Source organism: Sapajus apella, unplaced genomic scaffold, assembly GCF_009761245.1.
Source record: "Sapajus apella isolate SASKATOON/1434 unplaced genomic scaffold, GSC_monkey_1.0 scaffold20, whole genome shotgun sequence".
NCBI lineage: Eukaryota > Metazoa > Chordata > Mammalia > Primates > Cebidae > Sapajus > Sapajus apella.
Window position 1 is genome coordinate 11,244,811 of NW_022436960.1, and position 19,842 is coordinate 11,264,652.

General features: G+C 42.8%; 1 protein-coding gene across 3 annotated transcripts in view; it reads left to right on the forward strand.

Moving 5' to 3' along the window:
* Positions 1-13,725: 13,725 nt before the first annotated feature.
* TRIP11 (thyroid hormone receptor interactor 11) overlaps positions 13,726-19,842 on the forward strand; it is a 74,543-nt gene continuing 68,426 nt past the window's right edge. Inside the window, exon 1 of one of the 3 annotated variants that reach the window (XM_032287605.1) lies at positions 13,726-14,328. In XM_032287605.1, the coding sequence (XP_032143496.1) occupies positions 14,190-14,328 (139 nt within the window). In that variant the 5' untranslated portion in view covers positions 13,726-14,189. The remainder of the gene's footprint in view (positions 14,329-19,842) is intronic. The other 2 variants (XM_032287604.1, XM_032287606.1) reach the window with 2 other exon arrangements.

Sequence of the window (19,842 nt, forward strand, 5' to 3'; positions counted from 1 at the left end):
AGGAGTTCAAGACCAGCCTGGCCAACATGGTGAAACCCTGTCTTTAAAAAAAAAAAAGAAAAGAAAAGTTACATTAAACTTTATACACTTGAATTGACGAGCTACCTAATACAAAAATGAGAAAACCAACATGCATTTTAAAGTGAGTTTGTAAAGTTCATATATTATATACCCTAAAGCACTTAAGAAAATACGGTGTGTTTGACTTTTAGTTGCTAGAGAGTTTTGTTTTGTTTTGTTTTTTGTTTGTTTGGTTTTTTTTTGAGACGGACTTTCGCTGTGTCACCCAGGCTGGAGTGCAGTGGTGCAATCCCGGCTCACTGCAATCTTCACCTCCCGGGTTCAAGCAATTCTCCTGCCTCAGCCTCCAGAGTAGCTGGGATTACAGGCACCCACCACCACGCCCAGCTGATTTTTGTATTTTTAGTAGAGACAGCGTTTTACCATGTTGGCTAGGCTGGTTTCGAACTCGTGACCTCAGGTGATCTGCCTGCCTTGGCCTCCCAAAGTGCTGGGATTTTAGGCGTGAGCCACTGTACCTGGCCAACTAGAGAGTTTTTAAAGCACAGCTGAGCACACACTGGATACATTTGAATGTGTTTGTGTAGTTTATTGTGAAATTGTTACATTTAGCAGGCAGACCCAGAATCACTAGTGAACTGCTATCTTGGTGGGGTTGGCTTACGTTTAATTGAATGTTTAGATTCCATTTCTTAATTCATCGGCCAGTATGAAAAGATGCCAGTGCAAATAACCGTAGTATCAAAAAAGCTAAAAGTTACACAAAGCTATAGTTTATCCATCAGGTACTGCCATTTACTGTAAACCACCTGCAAGAAAGTCAGGAACAACTAAATTCACAAGAACTGTCCTGCTAAGAACTGTATTAAAGATTTCCATTCTGTTTTACTAATTGGGAACATCTTAATGTTTAATATTTAAACTATTGGTATCATTTTTCTAATGTATAATTTGTATTACTGGGATCAAGTATTTACAGTGGTGATGCTAGAAGTTTAAATAAGCCTTGGAAATACCACTTTCATATTTTCAGATGTCATGGATTTAATGAGTAATTTATGTTTTTAAGATTCAGAATAGTTAACCTCTGATCTAAAATCATCAATGTATGTTTTTTACAGTAATCAACATACAAATATTTCAGTAATATAAACTGTTTGCAAAGGTTGCTGCAGGTAAACTATACTTAAATTCTAAGATCTTGGCCAAATAATTTACAATTCACAGAATATTTTATTTAAGGAGGTGGTTTTTTTTGTTTGTTTTTTTTTTTTTTTTTTTTTTGTCCTTAAAGCTTGATTTTTCTTAAGGCTTTATTCATGATGCCAAAGTTAATGAGGAATTAAAATCTCAAAACTGGTTGAGTATCATTGTAGACAAAATTACCAGTAGTCCATATTGTTTAATATTAAGTTGAATAAAATAAATTTTATTCCAGTCAGAGCCTAAGTCACGTTTTGAATGTCTGAATTTTTGATACTATTTTTAAAGTCATGCTAGTGCTATCTGGGTGTGGTCGGTCACACCTGTAATCCCAGCACTTTGGGAGGCTGAGGCAGGTGGATCATGAGGTCAGAGTTCAAGACCAGCCTGGCCAAGATGGTGAAACCCCATCTCTACTAAAAACTATGAAAATTAGCTGGGCGAGGTGACCGGCACCTGTAATCCCAGCAGTTTGGGAGGCTAAGGCAGGAGAATTGCTTGAACCTGGGCAGCAGAGGTTCCAGTAAGCCGAGATCGCACCACTGCACTCCAGCCTGGGCGACCAAGTGAGACGCCATCTCAAAAAAAAAAAAAAAAAAAAAAGTGCCAAGAGCTACTAAATTATTAAAACCGGCCCATTGGACTTGTACAAATAAAAAATCGATTCAGCTGGGTGGGATGGCTCACGCCTATAATCCCAGCACTTTGGGAGGCTGGAGCAGGCAGATCCTTTGATGCCAGGAGTTTGAGACAAGTCTGGGCAACATGGTGAAACCTCATCTCTACTAAAAATACAAAAATTAGGCATGGTGACACACACTTGTAATCCCAGCTACTCAGGAGGCTGAGAATTGCTTGAACCCAGGAGGTGGAGGTTGCAGTGAGCCAAAATTGCGCCATTGCCCTCCAGCCTGGGCGACGAGCAAGACTCCATCTTAAAAAAACAACACAGAAACAAACTTTACCTGGAATTGAAGAGGCCTCTAGCCACTATTTTCTTTAATGTTCTTTTTTTGAGACAGAGTCTAGCTCTGTTACCCAAGCTGGAGTGCAATGGAGCAATCTCGGCTCACTGCAACCTCCACCTCCCGGGATCAAGCAATTATCTTGCCTCAGCCTCCCGATTAGCTGGGATTACAGATGCTGCCATTACACCCAGCTAATTTTTGTATTTTTAGTAGAGATGGAGATTTCACCATGCTAGTCAGGCTGGTCTCAAAACTCCTGACCTCAGGTGATCCACCCACCTCAGCCTCCCAAAGTGCAATCACTCCCAAAGTGATTATAGTTGTGAGCCACTGCACCCAACCTCGGGCCACTATTTTCAAAGTGGATTGTTTGCTGTATCGAGGCCTTAACAAGAATGGACATACATATGTAACCCTAATTAGGAAATACCAGATTGGATTAACTAATCATGTCGGCAATGTAAATAACTTTATTTTTCATATTCAAAGTAAAAACATCTTTTAATCTTGGTCCCTTTATAACCAGCATCTTTTTGCTTTAAAAAATGAGCGCCTTTGTATTTTTTTAAGTCTTAATAAAAATATTTTTGTTCGAGTCTGCTTTCATGAATGAAGATTATTGACATGGTTGGTAAATTCTAGAATTTTGATTTTGTTTTTTAATTTGAAGAAAACTTTTGCTATTTTAATTTTTTCCAAAATGGTCTTGCATTGTAAGAATTAATGCTAATAACTTAACTTCTAAATTTATGGTAATTGGCATGTTTAATAGCATATCAAAAAACATTTTATTTTAAGCCTGTGGATTCATAGACAAAGCAATGGGAAACATTAGTGAAATATACATGGGTATTGCTGATGCATTTAGGAAGCTCTCAGTTGTCTCTTGCATAGTTTAAGGAATGTTTTCTGAATTTTTTTAATGCTTTTTTTTGAAAGAGGAAAACATACCTTTTAAATGTTATTATCTAATTTCTACAACACTGGGATATTAGGAATAACTTATTAAAAATTACTGTTCTGTATAAGTAAAATATTTGAAATTCAAGTACAGAAAATATCTGAAACAAAAAGCATTGTTGTTTGGCCATGATAAAAGTGCACTGTGGCAGTGCCGCTTGCTCAGGACCCAGCCCTGCAGCCCTTCTGTGTATGCTCCCTCGTAAGTTCGTTTGCCGTTATTACACACACAGGCCTTCCTGTCTGGTCCTTAGAAAAGCCGGGCTTCCAAAGCACTGTTGAACGCTGAGGATTCTGTTGTTAATGTGGATGTTCAATGAGTTGTATTTTAAATATCAAAGATTATTAAATAAAGATAATGTTTGCTTTTCTATTTCCTTTTGAATTTGTGTTTATTTTTAATTCATAGCTTGGCTCTTCAAAGTATGATGAGGGCTGGGCTCAATGGCTTGCGCCTGAAATTCCAGCTACCCAGGAGGCAGAAGCAAGAGGATTGCTTGAGCTCACAAGTTCAAGGCTGCAGTGAGTTATGATCTTGCCACTGAATTCTAGCTTGGGTGACAAAGCAGGAAAAAAGTATGGATGGAGGACCAGCAGCATCTGTATCACCTGTGAGTTTTTCAGAAATGCAGTTTCAGGCCACACTCAGACCTACTGAATCAGAACTTGTACACTTTTTTTTTAAGAGACGGGGTTTCACCATGTTGGTCAGACTGGTCTTGAACTCCTGACCTCAGGTAATCCACCCGACTCGGCCTCCCAAAGTGCTGGGATTACAGGCGTGAGCCACCGTACCTGGCCTCAGAACTTGACGTTTTACAAGATCCCCAGGAGACTAAAGTGTAGAGTGAAGCGTGAGAAGCACCATTTTATGGATTGTTTTTAACCAGCTGTGGTGATGAATATGAATAATGCAGGCCAGCACAGTCCATAGATAATCTATTCCAGCTGACTGCTGCCAAAAGGTCCATTATTACTGGATCCCCAGTCTTTAGCAAGAGAAGCTAGGAATTCCAAATTTTCATTTGCAATCTGATTTTTAAATGTTTGCTCAAAGGCCGGGCGCGGTGGCTCAAGCCTGTAATCCCAGCACTTTGGGAGGCCGAGGCGGGTGGATCACGAGGTCAAGAGATCGAGACCATCCTGGTCAACATGGTGAAACCCCGTCTCTACTAAAAATACAAAAAATTAGCTGGGCATGGTGGCGCGTGCCTGTAATCCCAGCTACTCAGGAGGCTGAGGCAGGAGAATTGCCTGAACCCAGGAGGCGGAGGTTGCGGTGAGCCGAGATCACGCCATTGCACTCCAGCCTGGGTAACAAGAGCGAGACTCCGTCTCAAAAAAAAAAAAAAAAAAAAAAAAATGTTTGCTCAATTGGCCCGGTGCCTGTGGCTTACGCCTTTAATCTCAGCACTTTGAGAGGCCAAGGTGGAAGGATCCCTTGAGCCCAGGAGTTCGAGTCCAGCCTGGGCAACATAGGGAAACACCCCATCTCTATTAAAAAAAATACAGAATCCTGCCTTTAAAAAATAATAAATAAATAATAAATAATAAATAAATGTTTGCTCAATTGATTTTTAACCCTTAGGGCCAAACAAAACATTAGTAGCAATTTTTAAGAGTGCTGCTTTTCTTGATTTTATCCAACTCTGGACACCAAAATCCAAATGTAATATTGGAATCCACCTAGACTGATAGAGGAATATATTGTCCTCAAATTTTATGAGGGTTGTTATTCATTTTAGCTTTAATTAGGATTGGGCAAAACTTTTGAAACATGATAATGTTACAGGACAGGGGTCCGGATCCAGACCCCAGGAGAGGGTTCTTGGATCTTGTGCAAGAAAAAATTCAGGGCAAGTCCCTAAATTGAAAGCCCATTTATTAAGAAAGTAGAGAAAAGAATGGCTGCTCCATAGGCAGAGCAGCCCCAAGGGCTGCTGGTTGCCCAATTTTATGGTTATTTCTTTCTTTTCTTTTTGAGAGTCTCACTGTCACCAGGCTGGAGTGCAGTGGCATGATCTCGGCTCACGGCAACCTCTGCCTCTCAGATTCAAGTGATTCTCCTGGTTCAGCCTCCTGAGTAGCTGGGACTATAGGCACACACCAGTATGCCCAGCTAATTTTTGTATTTTTAGTGGAGACAGGGTTCCACCATGTTGGCCAGGATGGTCTCGATCTCTTGATCTCATGATTTGCCTGCCTTGGCCTCCCAAAGTGTTGGGATTACAGGCATGAGTCATCACGCCCAGCAGGTTACTTCTTGATGATATGCTAAACAAGGGGTGGATTATTCATGCCTCCCCTTTTTAGACCATTTAGGGTAACTTCCTGACATTGCCATGGCATTTGTAAACTGTCATGGTGCTAATGGCAGTGTAGCACTGAGAAGGACTAGAGGTCACTCTCATCGCCATCTTGGCTTTGGTGGGTTTTAGCTGGCCTCTTTACTGCAATTTGTTGTATTAGGATGGTCTTTATGACCTGCATCTTGTGCAGACCTTCTGTCTCATCCTGTGACTTAGAATGCCTTAACCATCTAGGAACGCAGCCCAGTAGTTCTCAGCCTCATTTTACCGAGCCGCTATTCAAGATGGAGTTGCTCTGTTTCAAACACCTCTGACATTTTCCCACCTCCCTTTTATAAGAAAACCCTTAATCCTAAGAGTTGCAGAAAGATGAAGATCCATCTTCTGTAACTTCGTCAGGCTGAATAAGGGTGACAATATTCCTGCCTAACTATGAGAGTCTCTTGTATTAGGGTAGAGAGGAGCTCAATCAGTCAGTACGGCTCCCTGTCCTTCTTCCCTTCCCCATCCCCTGACAACTACCATTGTACTTTGTCTCTTTGATTCTAAGTATCTCATATAAGTGGAATTATGCGGTATTTGTACGTTTTTTTTGTGTGCGTGTGTGACTAGCGCATTTCAATTAGCATGTCAAGATTCATCCATGTTGTAGTAAACGTCCAAATTTTCTTTTTAAAAGCTGAGTAATATTCCATTGTATGATATATACACATTTTGCTTATTCATTTATACATCAAAGAAAACCAATAGCTTTTATACATACTGTCAGGCCTCCATGTGCAAGCCTGGACGCAGTAAGTCTGAAGTCCTGCCTGCCTCGGCTGATGTCCCCATCCCCTTGCATTCACCATTGTCCCTGATTGCCCAGTGGAGCTTCCCCTGGACATGAAGCTTCTCACCCCACCCTGCCACCTTTACTGTTCTTGCTCTGTGAATACCCCTCCACCCCACCCTACCATCTTAACTACTCTTATGCCTTACCTAACCCGCCATTGTAACTGAACTTATGGTAATGATACTCCTTGCCCCTACCCCCAACACTGTAACTGATCTTCTCTGTTACACCCCTGCCCCGTCTCCAAAAGATTTGCTCTAACCTATAAAACCAACTCCTATCCCACCGCCCTTTGCTGACTTCCTTTTTGGACTCAGCCCACCTGCACCCAGGTGAATAAACAGCCATGTTGCTCACACAAAGCCTATTTGGAGAGTCTTTTCATTCAAAGTGTACGTTTTAACACATACCAGCATTAACCTGGTTAAAAAATAAGACGGAAAAATACCAAGCCCAAAAATGTCCAATTCTTAAACACCAGAGAGGTACTATAATCCAAGCTGAGCACAGAGGAATGGCCCTTCCTTGTCTCAGCCCTGAGCCACGTCACCACATGGCCCCAAGCAGCTCTTCTTGTGCCCAGAGTCCTGGTAAGTCTCTTAGAAAATTCAGCCAGGTTCTTCATCCCTCTAAAGTGGCTCAAAACTAGTGCAGGAGGCCAGGAGGGAGCAGATTCTATGCCACTTTCATTGCTTTTGTGCCTTCTTCAGATCCATTTTTTCCAAAAGCTGTGTTTGAATTCTGCACAGGGGTACCTCTGTCTCCAACATTGAACTCCCCCCACCCCGCCCCGCTTTTTGAGACAGGGCCTTGTTCTGTTGCACAGACTGGAGTGCAGTGGTATCATCTCAGCTCACGGCAACCTCTGCCTCCTGGGCTCAAGCAGTTCTCTTGCCTCAGCCACCGAATAGCTGGGATTACAGGCGTGGGCCACCACGCCCAGCTAATTTTTGTATTTTTAGTAGAGACGAGGTTTTGCCATGTTACCCAGGCTGGTCTAGAACTTCTGAACTCAGGTGAGCTGCCCACCTTGGCCTCCCAAAGTGCTGGGATTACAGGCATGAGCCACCATGCCTGACTTAATTTAACTGCTTTGAACCACCATCTCACACATCTTCCAGGGGCTTCTAGTTAAACACAGAGGATATCTACTGTATAATTCCATTTATATAAGATCCTTGGAATAGTCAAATTCATAAAGACAGTAGAATGGTGGTTGCCAGGGGGATAGTAGAGGGGAAAATTGGGAGTCATTTAACGAATATGGAAAAAATAAACAAAAATAACCAAAAAAAAGAAAAGAAAAAAAATAACGAATATAGAGTTTCAGTCTGGGAAGATGAAAAAAGTTCTGAAGATGGATAGTGGTGGTGTCTATACAACGTGAATGTACTTAATGCCAGTGAACTGTATAACCATCTAACAATTGAGAATGGTTAAAAAGGTCGATTTTGTGTTATGTATATCTTACCACAATAAAAAGTACAGAGGATTGATCACTGTATTTGCTCCCTTCCAAAATCCCACCTAGGTGAAAGTAAAGAAAAATATATAAGAATACAGGAACCAGGAGAGGAGATGCATTCATTGTATTAGGTTCCGTTGTAATCATAAAAACTAATATAACAGTGACTTTATGTGCTACGGGTTTTTTTCTCCTCCAATCTTCAAAAAATGTGGAGACCGCCAGTCCAGGGATGATATAGCATCACAGTGTCAGGAATCTGCTCTTTCTCTGTAATTGTTACAGGAAAGGGGTCCTGATCCAGACCCCAGGAGAGGGTTCTTGAATCTCACGCAAGAAAGAATTCAGGGTGAATCCAAAGTGCAAAGTGAAAGCAAGTTTATTAAGAGAGTAAAGGAATTAAGAAAGTAAAAGAATAAAAGAACGGCTACTCCATAGACACAGCAGGCCCAAGGGCTGCTCGTTGCCCATTTTTATGGTTATTTCTTGATGATATGCTAAGCAAGGAGTGGATTATGTATGTCTCCCCTTTTTAGACCATTTAGGGTAACTTCCTGATGTTGCCATGGTATTTGCAAACTGTCATAGCGCTGGTGGGAGTATAGCACTGAGGAAGACCAGAGGTCAGTCTCATGGCCATTTTGGTTTTGGTGGATTTTGATCAGCTCCTTTACTGCAACCTGATCTATGGGCAAGTTCTTTATGACCTGTGTTTTGTGCTGACCTTGTATCTCATCCTCTGACTTAAAATGCCTTAACCATCTGGGAATGCAGCCCAGTAAGTTTCAGCCTCATTTTACCCAGCTCCTATTTAAGATGGAGTTGCTCTGGTTTACACACCTCTGACATAATGGCTGTACATAACACGGCTTCCATGGCTAAGGTCAGCTCATGGATCTAATATGGCTGTGCTGGTGCCCATGCTGCAGAAAGAGAAAGGAGGCCAGGTTTGGTGGCTCACACCTGTCATCCCAGCACTTCGGGAGGCCAAGGTGGGAGGATCGTTTGAGCCCATGAGTTTGAGACTAGCTTGAGCAACATGGGGAGACCTCATCTCTACAACAAATAAAAATGAATTAGTCGGGCGTTGTGGCGTGCACCTGTGGTCTCAGCTATTCAGGAGGCTGAACTCCAGCCTGGGCAACAGAGTAAGACCCTATCTCAAACAAACAAAGAAGATCAGAAAAAGGCTATGTGTCTTTTCTTTTGGGTTACTTTCTCAAAGTTGTGCATACCACTTAATTTTTTTTTTTTTTTTTTTAAGACAGAGTCTTGCTCTGTCTCAAAGGCTGAAGTGCAGTCGTGCGACCTCGGCTCACCGCAACCTCCACTTCCCGGGTTCAAGTGATTCTCCTGTCTCAGTCTCCTGAGTAGCTAGTGTCTGCCACCATGCCCAGCTAATTTTTCTATTTTTAGAAAAGACGGCGTATCACTATGTTGGCCAGGCTGGTCTCGAACTGCTGACCTCAAGTGATCTGCCTGGCTCAGCCCCCCAAAGTGCTGGGATTACCGGTATAAGCCACTGTGTCTGGTTGAAAATAATTTTTTAAAAGTACTCCAGGAAGGGGAGCGGGTATTAAAAAAAAAAAAAAAAGTACTCCAGGAAGAAGCGGAAAGGACACAGGGGAGTAAGAAAGTGGAAATAGGAAGGGAGGAAGCCAAGCAAGGGGATCATATCAAGCAAAGACTCGGTCTTGCAGACAGTCCGGAGGCAGGATATTCACATCTTAGTCCAAAACAGGACAGGCAAACTGCATATAATTTTCAGCACCTGCTGAGTAAGGTTGCGTTTCAGCTTTCTGGGCACCTAGAAAGTATGGGCTCCAGTAGCCTGGAGGCAGTCTGCTGACAATGACACACGTGCTGGCTGGTGTGCACAAACGTGGTAAAGGGATGAGGGGTGCAATAGGGGCACTGGCGTCTTGGCTGTCATGCATCCAGGTAAAAAATGGGGGCTCAAATACTATATACGAAGGGGAGAACAGACTTTGGGGAACAATTAGCAGTCATTTCCAGGTGAGATGACAGAAGAGACATGCTAATTTTTTTTTTTTTTTTTTGGAAGATGACAAGTTGATGTAGGAATGAGCAGAACCATTACTGAAAGGTAATGGAAGCTGAATACTGGTGTTCAAGAGTTTCTAGCAGTATGCAGGAAAGGACAGCAACAAGTATCCTGGGAGGTGAGGGTTAGATGTAGACTGAAATCAGGAGGTGTGGCTAAAACTCTATGAAAGAAACAGCAGAATCAGCCGGGCATGATGATGGGTGCTTGTAATCCCAGCTATTCGGGAGCCTGAGGCAGGAAAATCCCTTGACCCCAGGAGGTGGAGATTGCAGTGAGCCGCATTGTGCCACTGAACTCCAGCCTGGGGTGACAGAGTGAGATTCTGTCTTTAAAAAAAAAAAAAAAAAAAAAGAAAGAAAAGAAAAGAAAAAAAGAAATAGATTCCTGCTGGGCACGGTGGCTCACACCTGTAATCCTAGCACTTTGGGAGGCTGAGGTGGGTGGATCACCTGAGGTTAGGAGTTTAAAACCAGCCTGGCCATCATGGTGAAACCCCATCTTTAAAAAAATAAAAAAGAAAAAGAAATAGAAATAGCAGATTCCTTAGAAAGGAAACATTCATCACATATGTATATATGCGTGTGTATATATATATATATATAATTTGTGGCCATGAGGTGGCTCATGTCTGTAATCCCAGCACTTTGGGAGGCCGAGGCGGGTGGATCACCTGAGGTCAGGGGTTCAAGACCAGCCTGGCCAACATGGTGAAAATACCAAAAAATTTGCTGAACATGGTGTTGGGCACCTGTAATCCCAACAGAGCAAAACTCTGTCTCAATAAATAAATAAATAATTTGCAGAACTAAAAGCTCTTTTGGAAAGGGCTCACGGTGCCCAGCATAATGTATGAAACAAAAAGCCACATCAAAGCACATCATTATTAATTTCAGAGAATCAGATATAAAGATAAGATATGACAAGCTTCTTGGAAAAAAACAAGGCACAGCAAATAATCGGAGATTACAGCAGGAAAATAGGGTCTTGGGTAGAGAGAACTGAGTCTAGCCAATCGACAGAATTCTTGATTTTCTTTTTTTTTTTGAGACCGAGTTTCCCTATGTGATCTCCTCACTTTAACACCCTTACTTCTGGGTCCTCATTGCTTGCAAACCATTTCCAGCCCATTCTGTACTAGCCATCCTTGCCTTCCTTCTAAGTTTCTAATCTGCCAAGGATTCTCCTGTCTCAAGATATTTGCATCAGCTATTTCTTTCTGCCTGGATTCCCAAATACCTACATGTCTCGTTCTTTTTTTTTTTTTTTTTTGAGACACAGTCTCACTCTGTTGCCAAGGCTGGAATGCAGTGGTGTGATCTCCGCTCACTGCAACCTCTGCCTCCTGGGTTCAAGTGATTCTTCTGCCTCAGCCTCCCAAGTAGCTTGCGATTACAGATGCCCGCCACCCCACTCCTAATTTTTGTATTTTTAGTAGAGATGGGGTTTCATCATGTTGGCCAGGCTGGTCTTGAACTCTGACCTCAGGGGGTCCACCTACCTTGGCCTCCCAAAATGCTGGGATTACAGGCATAAGCCACTGCACCCCAGCATTTTTTTTTTTTTTTTTTTTTAGTTTCTCATAGAGATGAGGTCTTGCTATGTTACCCAGGCTGGTCTCCTGGGCTCTGAACTCCTGGGCTCAAGTGATCCTCCCCTCTTGGCCTCCCAAGATGCTGGGATTACAGGCATAAGCAGCCGAGATGTCTGACTCTCTTGCTTCCTTCAAGTTTCTGTGCAAAGATTACTTTATCAGTGAGGCCTTCCTTGATCACCCTCTACAACATTACAAGTATCCCCTCTCCACACATCCTTCCTATGTCATCCTCAACCTGCTTTCTTTTCTTTTCTTTTTTTTTTTTGAAAAAGGTCTCTTGCTCTGTTGCCCAGGCTGGAGTGCACTGGCATGATCATGGCTCACTGCAGCCTCGACCTCCCAGGTTCAGGCAGTCCTCCCACCTCAGCCTCCTTAATAGCTGGGACTACAGCTGGGTGCCAACATGCCCAGCTAATTTTTGTATTTTTTGGTAGAGATGGGGTTTTGCCATGTTGGCCAGGTTTGTCTCCGACTCCTGAGCCCAAGTGATCCTCCTGCCTCGGCCTTCCAAATTGCTTGGGGTTACAGGTGTGAGCCATCAGGTCTGGCCTCACCCTGTTTTATTTGTTTGCCCCCACTTATAGCCTGACAGTAGCCATCACCACCTGTCTTAAATTTATTTCATTTTATTTAGTATCTATACCTTCCCAGTAGAATGAAAGCTTCATAAGATGAAGTACTGAATTTTTTTTCCTCTTGCTGTATCCTGTTCCCAGAACAATGGTAAGCACATTAACAAGTTGCTTATCATTGGCATGCCACATTTTAAAAAGCTTTGCAAACACTTAAATAGAAGTCACCATATACCGGGCACTGTTTCAAGTACTTACAAATACTACCTCATTTAATCCTGATACAATCCCACCTAGTTAAGCACTACTATTACCATTCTCCACTTTACTTTGAGAAACCAGTGCACAGAAAGGTTAAGTAACCCATCCAGGGTCAAACAGCTAATAAGTGACAGACCCAAGCAGTCAGGCCTCGGAGTCTGCACATCTAACCACTGGGCTATGATGTCTTTCACATGAATTCAGGGAAAGCATTTAATAAACACTTTCAGAATGAGATGTAAATTTGATTTTAAGCACATTCAGATATCCAGGGTGACTCCTGAATGTAAAAAAATAAAATAAATAATTTCAGCTTTCAGGGAGAACAACTATTGCCCAGTGCCATCAGATCCCAAATACTGGAGGCATTCCCAGTGTTCTATTCACAAACTGTGCTATCTGTGGTAGCCCGCCTTGTGAATAAAATCAAAGTGAAAGATGCCAGCATACTTATTGCTATGCTAAAAGAACTGCAGACCAATCACATCCTTTTGAAACCAAAATATGTGTAAGCCTCCCTGGCTAGATGCTGTGTGTCCACGTATCATGCACCAATTGCTTGAAAGTCACATGACAGCTTTTCTTCCTCTAGGGAAGGAGGCAGGCCAGGCAGGACACTGTGTTACAGCCACAGTGTGGGTATCTGCATAGCTAGTGCGGCCAATACCATGGGTGCGTTGACACTAAACGGCACTTCTCTATCAAGTTGCCCTGCTGTCCTCTAACGAGTCATTTTGAAAAAAAGGTTGTCCATTTTTCAACTACTTGGGTGAGGGCAGCTTAACGAAAAAAGCTCATCGTATGTCAAAGAAGGAAGGGTTTCAATTGTGAGCTAGAAAGCCACCAGAGGAGATTTCTCCTATAGAGGGCAAGTGTGTTTCCTGCTTGGACACCTGAATTTGCAACCGATCCTTTATTTTATTTTTTTGCAACCCACCCTTTCTATCTTTGTAGCCTCAGTTCCTACCATAGCGCCTGTCACAGAGCAGCTAATCGATACAGTGACGCGTGCGAGTTATTTGAAGCCGCTTCCTGCACAGTGGAACGTCCCCGCCAAGTCTCCCGGCTTCGCTGGGTGTAGTCCCAATTAAAACACTCGGTTTGGGCCGGGTGTGGTGGCTCACGCCTGTAATCCTAACACTTTGGGAGGCCGAGGCGGGCGGATCACCTGAGGTCAGGAGTTCAAGATCAGCCTGGCCAAGATGGTGAAACCCCGTCTTTAAAAAAAAAAAAAAGAAAGAAAAAAAAGAAAAAGATAAATTTTAAAAACACTCGGTTTCAACAACACAAGGAGGGTCCGCAGGGTCCCCGGGATACCCACCAAGTGTCGGCTCGGCTTTGAAACGCAGCCGCAGGAGGCCGAGGAGCGCCGTGATGCCCGGGTTCCCCCGGCTATTCCACTCGCGGCCTAACCTTGCGCAGGGCGCCGGCAGCTCTCAGTCCAGTTCGCGCTCGGTCCTCCACGCTCCCAGCCTCCCTTGCGCCAAGGACACATCCGGCGGCGTCGCGGGGCCTGTCTACGCCACCGTGGCGCCTTTCTATGATCCTCTGCCGCTTTCTGAGCTAGTGTCATGGCGGTCTGGATCGAGTTGGCAGGAGTAGACCACGAAACTGGGGACACTCACTAGAGCAGAGGAAGAAGTGACCCAATCTGGACGGTGGGAATTCGTGGGAATGAGCAGAAGGCCCTCCATGGGTGACTGTGTCACTAGAGGCAGGCCCCTGGTAAAATTCCAGGCCAGGCCTCCGCGTTTCTAGGCAGAACTCGGAGCCGGCGTTGCCTGAGAACCCCGCTTTGTGTTATCGAATCCTGAGTGTTTTCGACTAGTCTCGCCAAGGCAGGCGTCCAAGGATATTTGGTGGGATCGTTCGACGGCGCTAAACGTTTTTTTGTTTCCGAGCGGATTAGGTCGTTCTCTATAAACTCGCCGCGATGTCGTCCTGGCTTGGGGGCCTCGGCTCCGGATTAGGCCAGTCTCTAGGTCAAGTCGGGGGCAGCCTGGCTTCTCTCACTGGCCAGATTTCAAACTTTACAAAGGATATGCTGATGGAGGGCACGGAGGAAGTGGAAGGTAACAGCTGGACCGAGGGAGGGAGGGCTTTTCTAAGACCCTGGGAAAGTGCGTTTGGTCCCTGCTTCCATCAGTCAGGAGACGCGGACAGGTCGCAAAGGAATACTGCTCCTCCCTTTTTTCTTCACACACGTCCTCTTGCCTCTTCTCAACAGATTTTCTAAGACGAAAGACCACTGAGGGCCAGGGGAAGAGTCCTGGTTCCCTTCCCTTTAAGTACTCTGGACATTCAAAGTACACTAGAGTGAAACTGTTCCTACATTAAGTCGAGTTTGTTTTTGTTTGGTTTATCCATGCCCACCACTTACTTTGCCCTCAGCTTGGGGGCTGATCTCATTCTTATCTTCCTGTATTTTGACACAGTTTAAAGAATTGTATGTGTGTTTTCTATTTTTGTAACAGTTGAAATAACTCATAATTTAAACAGTGAGTTTTGCTCTTTTTGTCTTGAGTGTGTTCGAAACATGGGCATGTTTTTCTATTTTTATTTTTGCTTATTGTGATGATATATTGTAGCTTTCCAGCTGAGAATGTATTTTTGTGTATAATCGCCCTTTTCTCCCATATTTCGAAAGTAGAATAGGGAAGATAACCCTAAGGTACCCTTAGCAATCTTCACTCATTTTTGAAGTCCTCATTCTTGTGTTACTAATAAATAGTGACCCAGAGTTACATAGTAATCAGTGGCAACATTAATTACTATTTTAATTTCTTGGCATTTCAGTAAGCACTGTTGGGATCAAAACAGTATTTAAGTTTCAGTTTAAGTCTGCTCCAGGGAGATAATGGGCTATTTTTTTGGGTGAGAGCTGCTCCTTTGACAATTGTATTTCTTATAAATAAATGTAGTAAGTTAGTATTCTGGCTTAGTTTTTTTGATTGCTAATTTAACAGATTCTTCATATTTATTTGGTTAAAATCGGGAAAGATAGTTTGATAGAAAGATAATGCTTATGTTTTGAGTTTCTGTGCGGTCTGTTTAGATGGAAGGAGGAATAGCCTGGTGAGCTACCGAAATCCATTTTACTGCTTGAGGTTCCCCATGCTATAAAAGTGCATCAGTGAGACAGGTTTGGGGAGGGAAATGAAACGGCTTCTTTATGTGTGGGGGGAAAGCATGGGACCTTGAGGGCAGTCAGAAGCTCGGAAGGGTTGGATAACTATGGGAAATGACTAGTCTCTCCTTGTATCCTAGATAGGAGAAAATGGTTGACTGTTCCTTTGACCCTAAGCCAGAGAATATGCATCCCTCAACCTGGATGTCTTCCAGGTTGAAGGTGGAATTCATTTTGTTCTGCCCAATGTGCTCCTGTTTCTCAATCTTAATGGCTTCCCTCTCAGCTCAGTTGCCTAAAGTGTAAATCTTCATGTCTTTGTTTTGTGTCTTTTTTCATCACCTATTTCCAGTTGGTCACCAAATCTTGTTTATCCTATGCCAGAATTGTCCTTTCCTTTATTACTCCTTATTCTTTAGATCCCTATGATCTTTCCCAGGGACTATTTCTCTTTCGTGTCCTGTCACCCATTTCTCCCTACTCCAATCAATTTTCTTTTTTTCTTTATATATAAATATTTTAATATGTGTGTGTGTGTGTATATATATAAGGCAGGGTTTCACCATGTTGGTTAGGCTGTTCTTGAACTCCCGACCTCAGGTGATCCGTCCGCCTTGGCCTCCAAAGTGCTTGGATTACAGGCGTGAGCCACTACACCTGGCCTCCAATCAATTTTCTATTGTCAGTTACTTTCTAAAAACAAACGTGCTTAAAACTGTTTTGACCTTGTTACAGGGTAAAATCCAAACCTCTTAGTTTTGGAAGGCCAAGAACCATCTGTCTGGGTTTTTTGTTTTATTTTGTTTTTTGAAAGAGAGTCTTACTCTGTCACCCAAGCTGAAGTGCAGTGGCGCTGTCTGGGCTCACTGCAATCTTCAGTTCCTGGGTTCAAGTGATTCTCCTGCCTCAGCCTCCCAAGCAGCTGGGATTACAGGAACGTGCCACCACACCCAGCTAATTTTTCTATTTTTAGTAGAGATGGGGTTTCAGCGTGTTGGCCAGGCTGGTCTCAAACTCCTGACCTCAGGTGATCCACCTGCCCTGGCCTCCCAAAGTGTTTAGATTACAGGCCTTCAATGTACCTTTTCTAGTTCCTATACCAATTGCTGTACGTATGCGCATACACATGCTTGCTCATACACAGAGCCCCTGTCCTGAGATTTTGTCAGGTACTTACTCAACTTCAAGCATCTACATGGAAAGCCCTTTCTTCTCTATTTCCTCCTTCACCCAGAAAACAATTTTCCTGTACATCCCTGCTCACATGTCAGATACTTAAGTACTTGGTAAACCATTCTGACTCCCATACAAGTTAAGTTGAATGTTGGTAACCTGTGTTCTGACAGAACTTTGTGGATCGCTCCCTGACCGCACTTAACATGTTGAGTTATAATTTATCTGTTTTCTTGATGCCCAGGGCGGGGACTGAATCCTCCTTATATTACCAATATATGGTGTCTTCCTTTTGGCACATAGTAGATGTTCAATAAAAATGGCACAAGTAGATGATTAGAAATCTGCAAAGTTGCTTAATGCTTTTATTCTTTTCCCTTTGTATTCCAGTTGGACTTGCTTAACACCTAATTTACTGATTTTGTAAATTTTTAAAATGGGGGTCTGGGCATGTGCAGTGGCTCACACCTGTAATCTCAGCACTTTGGGAGGCCAAAGTGGGAGGATAGCTTAAAGACAGGAGTTGGGGACCAGCCTGGGCAACATAGGGAGATCTCATTTCTACAAAAAGTTTTTAGCTGGGCATGGTGGCATGTGCCTGTAATCTCACCTACTTGGGAGGCTGAGATGGGAGGTTTCCTTGAGCCCAGGAGTTCAAGGCTTCAGTGAGCTGTGATTGCACCAGCCTGGGTGACAGACGACCCTGTCTCAAAAAAATAAAATGAAAGGAGGGTCAGAGTACAGTTCTTTTATTCAATGAACAAGTATTAGTGTTTTGCCTGTGTCAGCAATGAAAAATAAAGCAGTTCCAAAATAGCACTATAGGGACAACTTGAAAGCCATCCATATTTACAATATCAGAAGGTTGCAGTTTTACCCAACACTACTGATTTATTCAAGGTTAGAAGCTTGGGCTTTAAAATTAGATAGACATACGTTGAAATTCTGCTTTTGTGCATTATAAGCTGTGGGATTTTTGGCAAATTATCAGAAATTAACCTTCAAAAAGCAGTTTCCTTATCTGTTAAACAGGGATAATCATACCCATTGAGAGTTTAAGAGGATTAAATGAAATCATGAGTGTAAAATGCCTGGAACTGTGGCTAGCAAATTGTAAACATTAATGAATGGTAAATGTCATATTTGCCCTCATTGACAAAGTCAGAGTATTTTTGTCTGCATAACATCTCCTCTTTGTACTTAAAAAAGCCAAGTTTTTTCTTGGGGGAGGTATGGAGTTTGCATGAACTTGTAAAATCCTTCTCTGAAACAGTTGCTGCTTTTAATAATTACCTTTCTAAATAGATTAGATTATACCTGGTCCTCTTCAGAGAAGCAATTAAACACTCTTTTCATAGTTTCAAGCAAGATTATAAACAACCACAAATGTAACCTTACATGGTGATTTTCTAAACAAGAGTGTTTGTCACTGTAATTATTGCATGCTTCTTTTGATTTCAACCAAGCTTGTCCAACCTGTGGTCAGCAGGCTGCTTGTGGCCCAGGATGGATGGGCTTTGAATAAGACCTAACACAAATTCGTAAAGTTTTTTTTTTTCTTTTTTGAAATGGAGTCTTGCTCTGTCATCCAGGCTGCAGTACAGTGGTGTGATCTCGGTTCACTGCAACCTCCGTCTCCCAGGTTCAAGTAATTCTCCAGCCTCAGCCTCCCGAGTAGCTGGGATTACAGACACATACCTCTATGCCGGGCTAAACTTTCTTAAAATATTATGAATTTTTCTGACCAGGCATGGTGGCTCACACCTGTAATCCCAGCACTTTGGGAGGCTGAGGAAGGTGGATCACCTGATGTCAGGAGTTTAAGACCAGCTTGGTTAACATGATGAAACCTCGTCTTTACTAAAAAACGCAAACATTTTGTATTTTTTACGAAAATTTTTTTTAAAAAAAGTGTCTTTAGTAAAGATGAGGTTTCACCAGGCATGGTGGCACAGGCCTGTAGTCCCTCCTACTGGGGAGGCTGAGGTGGGGGAATCACTTGAACCTGGGAGGCAGAGATTGCAATGAGCTGAGATTGTGCCACTACACTCCAGCCTGGGCACCAGACTAAGACTCAGCCTTAAAAAAGAAAAAAAAGAGAGAGATTTTTTGCCAATATTTTTTTAGGCTCATTAGCAATTGTTAGTGTATTTTATTTATGGCCCAAGACAGTTAGTTCTCCTTCCAGTATGGCCCAGGGAAGCCAAAAAATTGGACACTCCTAATAAACTGTAGTTCAGAGAAGTTATTTTCATATTAAGGTGCTGTAATGAAAAAAATACTAGTACCTAGGAAAAAAAAAAAGCAAAACTCTAGATAATTTTTTTTTTTTTTTTGGGTTTTTGTTTTTTTTTTTTTTTTTTTTTTTTTTGAGACTGAGTCATGCTCTGTCGCCCAGGTTGGACTGCAGTGGCATGGTCTCAGCTCACTGCAGCTTTTGCCTCCCTGGTTCAAGCGATTCTCCTTCCTCAGCCTCCTGAGTAACTGGATTACAGATTACAGATGCCTACCACCACAACTGGCTAGTTTTTTTTGTTTTGTTTGTTTTTTTGTTTTTTGGGGTTTTTTTGGTATTTTTAGTAGAGACAGGGTTTCCCCATATTGGCCAGGGTGGTCTTGAACTCCTGATCTCAAGTGATCCGCCTGCCTCAGTTTCCAAAAGTGCTGGGATTATAGGTGTGAGCCACCACGCCTGGCCTAGTTCCAGCTTCCTTTCTGGCCTCACACATTTCAAGGAAGTCACTTCTCTTCTAACTATAAGCAGCCCGAAAAAGCAGACAGTAAAACACAAGTAAGATAGCTCAGGCACAAAGGGAGGTGGGGGGAAAGTCTCTTGGGTAACTGCCAAACTTCACTCTCATACAGTGGGCCCCAGTAAAACAGTGGGCCTTAATAGGCACATTCCTTTCCCTTCAGGTATACTAAAATCGGGAAACTAAAGGAGACTTGGGGGGTATTCCTGCAGCTCCAGAAAATGTGAAATAAACAGACAACTCTCCCTCCCACTTAAGCATTATAGAAAAACAGAAGCAGCTCAAGCCTCTAATGAACTCTCCCACCCTAAATCCTTAAAAACTCTTAGACCGGGAAAGAGTGTGCCTCTAACCTAACTCAGCCAACAGCCCCTCTCAGGTTTGTTTTCTCAAAAATAAACCTGTCTTAACTGACAAGCTACCCTATGTGTTTCTCTCCTCTTTCTTTAATTCTTAAAGTTAGAAATAAGGCCTGAAGCCACAGTTGAATAAGTTTCATCTAAAATTATAGCAGCATAAGCCCACAGAGAAAT